This window comes from Pteropus medius, unplaced genomic scaffold, assembly GCF_902729225.1.
Source record: "Pteropus medius unplaced genomic scaffold, Ma_sr-lr_union100, whole genome shotgun sequence".
Classification (NCBI taxonomy): domain Eukaryota; kingdom Metazoa; phylum Chordata; class Mammalia; order Chiroptera; family Pteropodidae; genus Pteropus; species Pteropus medius.
The window spans coordinates 20,605,037-20,619,572 of NW_024355205.1; the positions used below are offsets into that span (position 1 = coordinate 20,605,037).

The 14,536-nt window shown below is 33.8% G+C and overlaps 1 protein-coding gene across 2 annotated transcripts in view; it reads left to right on the forward strand.

Moving 5' to 3' along the window:
- CXADR (CXADR cell adhesion molecule) overlaps positions 1-14,357 on the forward strand; it is a 47,918-nt gene extending 33,561 nt beyond the window's left edge. Inside the window, exons 7-8 of one of the 2 annotated variants that reach the window (XM_039857328.1) lie at positions 651-834; positions 14,055-14,357. In XM_039857328.1, coding sequence (XP_039713262.1) covers positions 651-834; positions 14,055-14,096 — 226 coding nt within the window. In that variant the 3' untranslated portion in view covers positions 14,097-14,357. Of the gene's footprint in view, positions 1-650; positions 5,012-14,054 lie in introns of those variants that run through there. The other variant, XM_039857327.1, reaches the window with a different exon arrangement.
- The last annotated feature ends 179 nt before the right edge of the window (positions 14,358-14,536 follow it).

Here is a 14,536-nt window from a genome sequence, read left to right on the forward strand (position 1 = left end):
ATATCGGCATATGGGATTATAGAATTTTTAAAAATAATAATGAATGATTTAAATAACACCCAGAAATTGACATTGGGTAGATAGCGGGTGGAGTCTGGGCACTTGTATTTTTAAAATGTACCAGAGGTAACTCATATATATATTGTCAGTCTTTGGGCACAAAAATTATCATGCCTAAATTCCTAGTTTTTGCAGACTTAAATCTGCTATTTTCAGCTAAGGTCTTAGATAAGTAACTTTCATAACAAGAAGGATTTTTTTTGGGGTGGGTAGAAATATGTCTATAGCTGTTAGTGCTTTATCAACTCTAAGTGTCATTTGACTGTAATTAGATTATCTCGATTGGTGATACTAGAATATAAAAATATTTGAAGTTTGTTGCTTGTAAGACAACATAGAATCATAATTTTTGTAAAAACTTTCATTATATATGAAGATAATCTATAAATAAAAAATTGGGGACAGATACACAAGTTCATGACCTTGTGTTTTATTGTACTTGTCATTTTTGTGTCACATACACACTTTTATATCCTTAATGCTTAAATAGAGTATCTTTCCCTCACCCCCACCCATGATTCATAGGTTATATAACTGTGAATTTCTAGAAACTTGTTCTTTGAACTTGTGTTGGGATCTTTGCTTTCTAGGGAAGACGTGCCTCCTCCGAAGAGCCGGACGTCCACTGCCAGAAGCTACATTGGCAGCAATCACTCGTCCCTGGGGTCCATGTCTCCTTCCAACATGGAAGGGTATTCCAAGACTCAGTATAACCAGGTGCCAAGCGAAGACTTCGAACACGCTCCTCAGAGTCCGACTCTCCCACCTGCTAAGGTAGCTGCCCCTAATCTTAGTAGGATGGGAGCGGTGCCCGTGATGATTCCTGCACAGAGCAAGGACGGGTCTATAGTATAGCGTAGAGCCTCCATGCTTCTCATCTGTGTGCTCCACGTTTCCCTTCTTAAAATGTGAAAACCTGTTGTGTTCCAAATTTTGCTACCAGCCTCAAAATAGATCCAAAAGAAGTTAACCAGAACCTGTTAAGAGCTGTGCTTCCAAAAGTTTGCTTTCGTGATATTAAAATAGTAAAGGCATTAAGGTAACTAAAGACAAGTTCACCACCTAAAAACAGATTTCCTTTAAGAAGTTGATTTTATAGGTTTTTAAATGTCATTGCTTAAGCAACATGTAGCACTTTGAATATGAAATCATAGGTGAAGAAATGGGTGAACTTAACCTGCACACCAAGTTGATACTTGAATTATCTGGAAGTGGTACTTTATAATAGCTGCCATTATTTTTAGGATGCCTTTTGCAATTAATTTATGACTCAGTAGTCCCCCCCAAATTGATAAAGGAGCATTCATGGCAAAAATACTTACATAATTTATGTTTGCTCTTGTTTTTATAGCTTCTTGGAAAACTCTAAATGGGTCTAGAATAGCTCTAATAACATAGAAAACACTACAGTGTTCTAGAAATTACTAGTTTTCCCTTCAAGTCATTCATAAACCTCGTCTATGAATGATTTAAGTATTTAATTGATAGACCACTACAGGCAACAGGGACATAGTAAGCTCTTTTATATGCTAAAATAAAGGAGCATCTGCGGATTCATTTAGGAAAGTTGCTGTCAGCACATAGAGCAGTGATACTAGTTGGGCAGAAGTGAGGATGGGTTCTGGATCATGAGTAATCTGATACCTGGAGGCCCGTGGCGGTCTCCAGAACACTGACCAGCTGCATCAAGCATGGAATATTTTGTAGTTCCCAACTACATACTGGCTCTCTACTTTAGGTGATACTTTTTTCTAATAAGAAAAAATTAGAGCTTGCTTCTTATTTGACAGATACAGATTGAATTCCCTAACTATCGGTTCCAAATTAAAATTTTCTGGTTCAGTGTTTTATTGTTTTTGGATGGCGTTGCATGGTATACGTTCTAGAAACATGTAATTCTAAATTTGCCTTCTTGAATGTAGTTACTGGAGGATGTTTCTTCATAGATTCAGAATGATGAAATACATTTTAAGCTAGTAGGTGTCCTCCATCAATTCTGTATTTCAGACTTGGGAGGATGTACAGTTGCTATTGTATGGCCAACATGTCTTTGTGTAGTTGCAGAAAATCAAGTTGAGCTTGGAAAATTTTGAGTCTTAGTTTTGTGAAAGTGCTTTATTCTTTAAAAAAAAAAAAAAAAAAGAAAGAAAAGGAAAAAGAGTAAAAGGAATACTCTTAACTGCCAAATGTGTTAAATACTGTTTTAGTAGAAGAAAATGAATTTATTGTATTTCCCTTAAGATTGTGAGGGAGTGTAGATATAGTAGGATGAGCTGACAGTTTATAGTAAATAAGGCCTGCAATAAATTATTTCACTAGCTCTAAAACCTTTTCCCTAGATTTTAGTAGGGAGTTGGTTTCTGTTAATCTCTTTGTGTGCTTTGGTGGTACATGCTACATTATAAATTAATATTGCCGTGAATTTATGATTAGGAAAAGTATTGTGTACACTTTTTAATGGTAAATTTAAGCTGAATGTCTGTGTAATGGATTAGCATATAGTTTACATTATTTGGAAGCATTTTTTAAATAGATTTTTAACCTTACATAATATTGCTTTTATACTTGTGTTAACCTTTTTCTTCTGTGCCTTTTGGATAATTTAATTTTTATTATGAATTTCTGGTGCCTATGAGCTAGCTATCACCTGAAAGGTGCTTAGAGGTGAAGGTACTGTTCCTCAAAATGCATCACTGTGACACACCTTTCTATCCTCACACTTTCAATCTTGCCTCCTCTTTTCTGTTCTTTATAGATGTAAGTTAACTGATTGTGCTATTCATACAGATTTTAAAATTTCAACATCCCCAACACTCTTCAACTGCGTTTCTGATTTTATAACAGTAACTATTTTTGAATGCCAGATGTCTGGTTTATTTATATGAATAAAATTTATTTATAAGATATTACAAGAATAATAACAGCATAAACGTTAATAAAATTTTGGTCCTTTCTGTTCCCCGTTTTCATGTAATGAAGATTATGCTATCAATGTAATTAGGAATTGCTACACAAAATGAACATGTAAGACTTACCTTCTCTTAGATTTTGTAGTTAGTCTAGGATTAGCTATAAGTAAATCAGAATCTCTTCCAGAAGCTCTTTCAGTCTAGGTCCATATCACCTACAATCTGAGAAACGAGCTCATAAAAAATCAGTTGTATAACCTGAAGAGACCTATTAGGAGTAATGAAGTTTAAGGGACAGAATTCATTTGTAGGCCATGTCTCCAGCTACTCTTATTGTAAATTTCAATTAATCCAAAAGACAGATAGTTCTGATGACTTTCCAAAGCATCCCCACTGATCGTTTCAGTTCAACCAGAGATCAAATATTTGTTCTAGAGTTATTATTGGTAGTCATGAAGCAGTTCAACAAGAAATTGTTATTTAAGCATTTCCATTAGAGCTAAATAATATCAGAGCAGGACGGCACTGCATCTTCGAGGCAAAACCATTTCTTCACAGAAGAGATTCGCCACCGTCTTGCTGAGAGTTACACAGGAAAACTCTTAAAGAAGTGATACCATACAGAATATAGGTCTGTGCTTTGATATGTATTTTATAGGTGCTCTTTTTCTTATTGACACTCTTACTAATATTCCCTGTTAGAAGGCCCTCCGTCCCCCTAAAAAAAAAATCTTATTGCTACACTGACCAGTTACTCCAGGTAGATGACTTCTTTTAAATTCGGGCTATCTGCCATGGAATTGTTACAATGGAAACATGGTCTGAGTGTGTTTCAGGAGGAGGTTAATTCAAGAAACAATTTGGTTATTGGTATGAATTAATATCTAATTTTCATTAAAAAGATAATTTTCAAGATTGAGTTCCAGAAATTTGGAGCAAGTGAAGGGGCAAGTAAACATTTTGATTGAATATAAAAAGAACTCATTGCATGAAATTGGATATCAGATTTTGTAATGTATGGCTTCTTAAAATAACCAGTCTATCTTTTTGTGTGCGTGCAGCATGTAAATTCGAGATGTGAATGTTTAAAAATTTTTCTAATCTCTTCATCTCCACAGTGTTTAGGGCTTTCAGATGCCTTATTCCAGTGTAAACAGAAAAGTCCATATTATGTAGTTAATGCTTTGATGTGTCATGTAAGGAGTAATTTATAGAAAATGTTGGCATCATTTTAACTTTTTAGTGGCTTGTGACATTATAGATTATATATATGTATATATATCTTTGTAATATTTCTGTGTTTAGAAGTGTAAATGTTCTGGGCAAGTTTTACTATTTCAGATGCCTTTGGGTATTCTTGGAGTAAAGGCAATATACAGTTGGATTTTTTTACTCATTTGCCTATTTTGACAACTAAAATATGGTCCATAACTGTGTGTAAATCCTACTTATAAATATTATAGAAGCCGGAAAGAATAATACATAAATTTGTTAATTGCAGTTCTGTTTAGTAACACCAGCAAATAGTTTATCTCATGGATAGTAACACCAGCAAATATTTTTATTTTATGGATAGTAAACACTAGCAAAGATTTGCTGCATCTGGCTTCTTACCATTAAAACCAAGTTTTACAAAATATCCTATCTGATAATATAAGAGTGTGGTGATATCAGTTGGATTTGGTTTTGGTCCTGGACACCAAAAGTTTCAATCAAGGAAGAACTTTGTGTTTTCAGCTAACTTATTTAATGACACAAGTGTTAAGAAGACCACAGTTCACTTATTCTCATCCCTAACTGTGAATTTTTGTAATAAATGCACTTGTACTACTGAGAAAATAATATTTTGACACTTCACATATGCAAGTAGAGAATTGATGGTGTCAGTTTCAAAAAAAAATGATTTTTATATTTAGTTTCTGGCTTAAATATCCAATGGTGCAGATTTTGAAATTTGTACGAACAAAATATGGTTAAAAAACCAAGAACTTGCTCTAGTTTTGTGACCTTGTGTACTTTTAAAATAAAATCAAGAAAGTAGTTTTCTGCCTCATGGTGTGGCTTCATTCTTCATTGTACCTTTTTTTTTTTTTTAATGCCTACTTTATAAAGCTTCAGTGCACTATTCTTCCTGCTTTTCTGAGTCAAGGTTTCCTCCTCCTCCCCTGCATACTTTATTAAACAGAATAAAAATCCGAAAAAAACAATCATGTCAATGAAAACATGTCAAACATACATATATATGAATATATATCCCTACTCTCCTGTGCATTTATATGATAGTTTGTAATATACTATTTGGGGTTGAAACTTCTAAAGTTCTGTGATCATTTCATAGTATTTTACAATATAAACTCAGAGTTTTTTTAGCTGCATCAAAAATGTGCATGCATATATGTATTAAATATATGCACATCTGGTTATGGTTTACAGCTTTTTTCATTGACTCTAAACATTGATTTCAGGAAAAACCTGGATAGGCTGGTAGTGATTTTGTAAGAAGACAATTTGAGAAATACTTTCTTTATACTATAGTTTCTCAGTCTTGCCACTTCTGTCGTTTTGGGCCAGATAATTCTTTGTTGTTAGGGTACTGTCCTGTGCTTTGTAGGTATTTTAGTAGCATCCCATAGCCTCTACGAGGTGCCAGGAGCACTCCTCCCACCCCCCACCAGATGTGAAAACCAAAAACACGACTAAACATTGCCAAATGTCCACTGGAGTGAGGGGCAAAATCGCCCCCAGTTGAGAAATTTTCTACTTAGAGGTTAAAAGGAGCAAAGCATAGGCCCTTGGGGTCAGACGTGTTTGAACACCACACATTACTAGATGCTTCAGTTTCCTAGTGCTTAAAATGGGCATAAAAATACCTGTATCACAGGAGATGTAATGAAAAGTTTTTGCATTTGTCCCTGGTAGCTGGGATGCTGATTTTAATACACAGATTTTCAAAGAACCAAGATTACAATAAAAGATGCTAAGTGAAGCTACTGAATAAAATTTCATGCCTTCATTTAAACTATATTTTAATCTTGCAGCTCTAAAGGCCAGATCATATTTCTGAAAGATTAAATAAATACCAAATGGTAAAGCCGATGAAACTGAAACAAAAGTAAATATAAAGTAATTTGTTATTAAATAAAAGTGGTTTAGTTCTAAGTCATAATCAAATGTAATTTCTAAATGCAATAAAGGCAACTGAAAAGATCGGGAAAGCAATCTTAGGAACTTAGCTCAGTTTTTGTGTTGATATTTCTGAAGTATATAAATGAAACGTGATTTGTCGTTTTGTAACTTAAATGATTTTTTTAAAACTGATAACTATAGAAAAAAAGTCGTCCTAAGGTAACTACAGAAAAAGAATTTGAGGAGTTAATGAAAAACCAAGAAAAGTTTCACTTTAGTTAACCAAGGACTAGGGCCTTGATCAGTTTGCTTCTTGTTTTCCCTGCTGAGCTGTGAAAAATTTAATTCTAATGGAAAATGAGGTGGGAGAAGATACAGGAAATTACAGAAGTAAAGCCTGATGTCATTCCCGAACAAAGTACTAGAAGTCATCATGATCTTGATTTGTCTTTCTGTGTCATTGTCCCCAATCTAAGTGGATTGGTTGTCTTAAAATGTGAACATGATCATATTAAAAACCAGGTCATCTTAACCTGATATGAAAGGTCTCTCACAGTCCATTCTATTTCTCTATGGTTTATTTTCTCCACACCTCCAGGAACACCTCTGCGTGCTTGGTAGGTGCCAGGGTTTCATATCTTTGTGAACATGTAATTTCCTCAACAAGAGAGCAACCCTCCTTGTTTACCTGCCCAGTGCATATTTGCCCTGCCAGTGTAAGTCCAAACACTCCTTTGAGTCATTTTCCCTGATTCACACCCCTGCCCCTCATGAACTAACTTAGGGGTGAGTCTGGGCACTCGATGTTGCCAGTACAGGTCTTTTAATAATACCTGTCGTAATGTAATTGTTTAACATGCTTAATATATCCCCTTTATGAGTTTGAACCTGGTTTATGCACCTTTATCCCCAGTTCCTAACTCTGGCATATTGTTCAGTAAATACCAAATGAATTTTTAGAAAGGAAACTGGGCAGGAAGGACATGTACGCATTCAGTAAGTTCACATCCTATGTTCTGCAAGACAGCTGGTCTGGTTTCTCCCCAAAAGGCAGTGTCAAGAGAAAAAGGGTGAGTGAGTGCGTGTGGTAAGGGGAAAGTGCACATGGCTTAAAAAGTTAACTTGCACAAATATGGAATGGGGTGACTTGACTCAATAGGAACCAACTTAAAAACAAGCCTAATTATTTGAAAAAACTTGGAGAAATATAGAGATTTTAGAAATCAGTTTCTAAAACCCTCCTCAGATTATAACTAAGTTGGTCTGGGGTGAAATCAGTGACTTTCCCAGATTTTTAGTTTCATAGCTGGCTCTCTACTACCATACTTAACGCTTGCATGCACATGTATATTTTTTTTAAAAAAGTTTTATACAGTTCTTTTAATTTAGAAAATCCTCTCCTATATCTGTGCATCTGTTATTTGTCATTTATACACCTATCTACCTGAAACAACCTTATTTTCAAAACCATATCAAAGTGATACACTCTAACTTATTTAAAGTCTTCAATTGATGGCTGTTTAAATTGATCCCATCTTTTTGATATGATGAGTAATAATTACAAGCAGTACGTGTATATATCATTTTGCATATGTGTAAATACATCTTTAAACTTGTAGAAGGGGAGGTGTTGAGTAAAAAGCTTGAGAGAGATTATTAAAATACCTTCATAAGTGTAGCAGCTTACACTTGCAGTGGATGAGAGTGCTTATCTCGCCCTAAATCCTCACCAATACTCTTATCCAACTTTTTGATCTTTCCCTGAGAAGAAAATTACTTCACGGTTTAATTCTGTTGTTATTTGTTCAGTTGAGCATCTTAAGTTTAAAAACCATTTGAGAACTGTGTCCATACGCTTTGCCCATTTTCCTTTTATGTTGTGCTAATTTGGAGTTCTTAAATATTAATAAAATTAGCTCTTTGTGATATGAAATAAGACTTTTGCCAGGTTTTCCTTTCTCTTTGACTCTGTTTATGGTCTCACCCCCTTCTCTATGTAATCCTAATCTTTCCTAAACTGTCTTTGTTCAACCTGACTTCTCCCTCCTTAAAATAGTACCCTCACCTGTCTTTTGTGTTTACCTCCTCTCCCTAAGCAGGTGTCAAGATTTCACAAAGGCGGAGCATCTTTACATCAAATGTTCAACACGTAATAGATTCTCGGTAATCTTTGTAATAATTGCAGCAGCTCTGGCTACGCTCTTGTCAAGCCATTGCCACATATATTCCCATCACAGTGTGTTTCTTCTTAATTTATCTTCGGTTTCCTCGTTTCTGGAGTTTTTGCCCAGAGCAGTTTTATGGAATCAGGACAAACTAATAAAGAAAATTAGTTATCTTGCACTTGAAAAGAAGATGTGTCTAGGTCATGTATTAAGGTCAGCTGTCATACACTATTCCAAGTGGAATGTTGGCTACCGGCTCTGTGCTCTTTTAATGTTGCTAAGTGGGACATTTTTCCTTTCTCTAATGTAGTCCTAGAACTGCCATCAGTGAGAACATTTCTAGGGAACAGTTGAATGACCCTGAGAATACAATAAGAGAGAATGCCAATGATTTGTAACCTGTTGGAAAATCACAGTCCTCAGTCAGCCTCCACCAGTCTTTTGATCTGCTGACAAGGGACATTTTATATGTTCATAGACACAACAGAACACAAAGTAGAATAATTAATGTGAAAGGAAACGTAAAAGATACTGCCAACTAAAAGATACTATCTGATATGTCCATGACAAGGTAAAGATGAACTGTATAGTAGCCCCACAGGGCTTTATGAACAATTTTATGTGGGTTTGATTCAAACTTTTTATAATATTGTGGGCAAAAGATTTGTGATAGTTAAGAAAATTTAGATAGCACTTCAAATTCTGTAAAAAACAAACAAAAATCCCAAAATATCCATAGGCTATGTTATCTACTTCAACATCATTTTATGAAAAAAGTCAAGATCCAGAAAGGTTTTGATTTCCTAAGGCCACATAGTTAGGAACAAAGTCTAGGTCTCCTGATTTCTGGTCTAGCATTTCTCTAGGACCCTTGAGTCCTTGAAGGTCCCGGCCCTGAGAGCACTATGTGAAAGGAAAGGGAAGAGTTGGGAGTGTGTAGCTCTCACTTCTCACTCCCTCCCAGCAATGCCAGCCTGGGAGACGGCCAGTTAGAGAGCAGACTCTGGCCCTCAGTGGCCTCTGATCCCTCTCCAAAACATGCTCACCGGTGGGTTCCCAGAGCACATTGAGCATCAACAGCTGCATTCTTCTCAGGGATGCCCATGGTGGCCCCAGTGCAGTGTATGATTGACAAGAGTCTGCTTTGGTACCAAGCCTGTTTATGCTTGTTATGTTGCCGATTACATAATTTGAATAAATTGTACATATCAACTGTGCTAGATATAGTGAAGACAACATATCTGAGGAAATGACTCTGGTGGCACATTACTTCAAAAATATATTTTCATTCACTGCACAGAAACCAAATTTGAAGATTGATATAATAATTATGGATGTAGGTTATGGAGGAAACAGATAACTCCTAGTGAGAGTGTATTGATATATTTTATACATTTAAAAATGTTTAAAGGATAAATAATTTTTAATAGTTTTCCATTAAAACATTTTGGATTGGCTCTTCTAAATTTTACTCTAAATCTGCATGCCAAATTTCTATTCAAATCCTTGGTATATTCCTTTCCGTATTTCACAGTATCAAACAAATGGTATTTTCAGAATTATTTACCAAAGGATCTTATTAGCTATCAATATCAGATCTTAAGCATGGTCTGTCTTATTACTGGGCAATATTGACAAATAGTTTTTACGTAGTCATAACTTAGATGATAAAAGTGAATTTTGTACTTTTCATGTTCCAGTCCCTTTAGACAAAGTTCGAAAATTTTAAATACACTTTCATTAAATTTTATTTCAGTAAATTTTATTTCACTTCTTTACAAGAAATGTTTGATGGATGACCTATAAGATGCAAAAACATTTTTTCCATTGAATTTAGTGAAACAGTCAATCGCACTGGCTGGTTTCTGTTGAATTTTATAGTTTTCCTTATCAATTTGACTCTAAAAAACTTATCGTCTATAATTGTCTATTGCATGGTTTTAAAAAGTTGGCAGTTCTATTACAAGATTAATTTGTCCATTTCTGGTGTTGAAAGAAATACTCCCCTGATCCCACCCTCAGCAAAGGTGGTATGTATTTGGATATATTACTCAAAAGATATTAATAAGAGATCTGTAGTTTAATACCTAAGGTGCATACATTTGAATATCATGAAACTTAAAAATGTTTTAGAAAAAAAATTAATGACATAATAAAATGTTCCACATTTTCAAACTGTGTGACCATAAAATGAATGTATTCATATCATAACAGTATGGAAGTATACAAATTAAGAGCTCCCTCTCTTAAACATCCCCCATCCACTAAAATATTAATAGTGGCTATCTTTGCTGGAGAGATTATATGTGATTTTAATGGTCTTTCTTTGTGCTTTTAGCTTTTTCCTCTAAATGAATATTACTTTTATTAACAAAAATAATTGATGTTTTGTGTATGATAACTATGGCATACTTAATTAAAATCCTCCATTACCAATGGCAATTTCTACATGTAGATCTATTGGAAAAGCAGTGATTTAAACTAACCACTAATGCTTTTAATGGAGAAGGGAGTTTGCAAATACAACCTTTAGCTTGGAAGTTGGAAAATATCTGATGCCCTCTAGTGGCCAATACTTCTTAAAAGGTGATTTGTTTCTTTTCATTGAAATTTGGTCTAAATAATACCAAAACATCTCCTGTTTTCTAAATGACAAAATAATGCTCACATATTATTATTGACAGTTTAAGGGTAGCCATTATTAATGGTTTAGTTTATCTTTCCAATCCTCTATCTAGCTCCTAAAAGCGTGTGTCCTGGAGTCACACTGCCCAGGTTTGAAGCCCTACTAGTTTTAGGTCACCGTGGCAACTTACTTGAATACTCTTGAGACTGTTTTTAAGATAAACCTGTTAAGTTCTATTATTACCTTCATTTTTTACACCTATTTTCACCTCTCATACAGTATGGTGGACAACTTTGCACATCAGTAGAAAGGTCATTCTTTTATTGGCCTTATGCTCTTATGTAGTATGAATGAATTATAATCTTTTATGGCAAATAATGCTGCATCAACTGTACATTGATTTTTTTTACACATTTGCAAAAGTATTTCCATAGGTTATCTTCTGGATATATGGAATTTGAATTGCTAGGTAAGAAAATACACATTTTCGACATCAAATTGCCTTCCACAAACAATGCAAACTACAATCTTTTCAGTTTGTCAATTCGTTAGGTGCAAAACAGTATTTCATGGTTTCAACTATTTCACTTGTTAGTGTTCCATTAGCATATCTTATTTTTAGCCATTTGCTTATATTTGGCTCTGCTAAACAATTAAATTGTATGTAGCTTTTTGTATATTCACTTTTTTAAATGTTTTGTGGAAATTTTGGAGTTTCTCCCTTTTGTCTTTTTATATGGTTTTTCTTTTCCAATTCCAAATCACCAATCTTCCTGTCATCATGGAGAAATTTTTCCTAGTTTGTAAATAATCCTTATATATTTTCTCAGTACTTTAATGATTTATCTTTATATTTTTATAACTTGAAGTAGGAATTTAACTTTAAAAAATGTATAGCCAAATAGTTCATTAATTTTATAGCCTAGTTATATAGTAGGCTATGCCATCTAGGTTTGTGTAAGTACTCTATAATGTTCACACAAGACAAAACTGCCTAATGATACATTTCTTGGAATGTATCCTCGTTAGGCAGCTCATGACTGTTTCTGCTTATGTACCTATAATTCTTTTTATTCTTTATTAGTTTACTTCTATTTTTTACTTGAGTATATTAATAAATCACTTTCAAAAGGAAGAATACTTCCATTTAAAAAAAAAATTCTTGCTTATTCTTGAGAATTAGTCTTCCACATAAACTTAAATAAAGTTTTTAAGTTCCATTAAGATTTCACTGAGATCTTGTGATTTATATTGACTTTACATATTTGGAAAGTAATATCAATTTAGAAATATGGTATATTCTAGTCAGTTCATGGTGTCTTTCAACAAATTTTTATAAAATTTTCTCTATAGGACTCACTACTTTGTTATTAAAGTTTACTTTCACGTATTTAATACTCTTAATAGGGATTTTTCTCCCACAAGGTACTATTTAAATTTTTTCTTGTGAAATTAGTAGTGACATATATAATTGGGAACACTGGAGGAAAAGTATGTAATACTACCACTTTATTACAAGCGTTTATTATTTTGGAATATTTCATTCTAGGCACAGACTGACCAGCAAATAAAATTTTGTAACCACACTGCAATCATTTATTTCAGGAATGTCAGACTGCCTTCAAAACATACATGCAGTTTGGTTAGCAGTGATCTATAGTATTCATATTTAATAAAAATAGATCCACTGAACGTGTCTTAAGTGCTTTTTAAAATGTTTGCCTTTTTATTCTTCCAGTTACAAAGTAATAATGCTCAGTATAAAAATCTGAAGACTGAAATGTACAATGTAGAAAAATAAAGTTCTCTGTATCTGCCCCACTTACCCTGCCTGAGAACACGAAGTCCTGTTAACAATTTTGTACTTTTTTCCAAAAGAACTTATACTTAAAAAAAAACAAATTTCCATGTCCAAGTTTAACCTCTAAATTTAGAGCTTTGCAATTATGCCTACAAATATAAAATAAAATGGAGAAGTAACACCGATTATCATCATTCAGTCACATACCACTCCTGCTACAAACAGCCTCATGGATAAGGTTTTCAAGTTGAAAGTTTTGAAGCCACGTTTTGTCTTCATCAGAGCAGTCTTATTAGAGTCATACAAGGTAGACAGAGATGTTACAACCTTTAGGATCCTAATTACCACTAAAAAGTTAGGAGGAACTTTTGTACCCCATGCTGACCAGACTGAATTTAAGACCCAGCTGCTGAAAAGGTGGTTTTCATTAAGAAGAGACTGGAAAAGCTATCTTGGTAGAGTTTTCTTTTGATTGAAATATTAAGCAGGTGGGTGGTGGATAGACAATGAAAGGGAGAATCTTCTATAGGTAGTTTATCTAATATATAGTCAAATCCCAAATTGTTTCCCCCAAGACACTTAAGGCATTTAGTTGTCAGTACTAATAAACAAATTTAGATTTTATAGTAATCTAATGTGGAAAGGAAGGTCTGGTTACCAGGTGTGTGCCAAAAAACACATCCTTTCTGGACAGTATAGGTATGATACTTCTGATTTTCTCAACAAGCTTATAATTACAATATGAGCAAATTATCTAACTCCATGATAAAAATACTTGAAACTTGCCACTTTCACAATTGCCCACAAATCTGCCATTATCACACCAGACTCCCTAGGGCTGTAAGGGAACAGTAACAGTTAAAGAAAAAATTCAAACTTAAATAAACTAATTTCCCTTGTAATGCCAGTTACCCCTAAGGGAAACAAACTGAAGTTTAAACAGGCACCCATTATGTGTTTCAGGGAAAAAAGTAAATATGATTTTAAAATGTTAAAAGTTATATATGGCTTATCAGAGTACAATAACATTAAAACTAGAAGTCTCTAAGGTTTAAAACTAAGTTTTCTATTGAGATTACAAACACTTAAATTTCCACAAACTATCAAACCCTTGAGCTATGTATCCTTATGATTTGTGCACTTTTCTGGTATTTTATACATCAATAGAATTTATTGGGGAAAAAAAACCAGTAATATTTAGGGTAGCTAAGGCCATTTGATTAGCAAGTTGTGTGTTTTCTTTTAAGTTAAATAAGACTACAAATTTAAAGATTTGGGTGATGGGCAAAAGTACTGATCTTTTTTTTTTTAAATTCACTTTTGGAAAAAATTCCAAATTCTTATACCTTCTTTTTTTCTTTTTGTAGTTCGACTGTACTTACAAGACTGATGGCATTACAGTGGTATAAATATGACAGACTACTGAAGAATCCGAAGTACTGTACTCTTTGGCTTTTAGACCTCTAGTAAAGACTTTAATGTGCTGGAAAAATGCACAAGGCACAGAAATGAGAGTGGCTGAAAGAACATTTCTGCTTTATGCAATGGCCTGTAAGTTAGATGTCTTATCAAAATTAGTACAGGTCAAATTCTTGGTTAGGAAAATCCTATGTAGTGACTTTGATGGCTGAAAGATGTTTTATTATATTTTCAATTAGGTGCTACTAACCAATTTTAGACTTTTATATGCATATTTTGATATTGTATCCTTTGGGGAAAAAAGTTGATTTTTTTAAAAGGAAATTTTAAATTCTTACATTTTTTGTTAAATATTTAATTAAACAGTAAAGTGAAACATTTCTTTTGCTTTCTCCCTTCTTTTTTATGCACAGAACAGAAGCACACATTG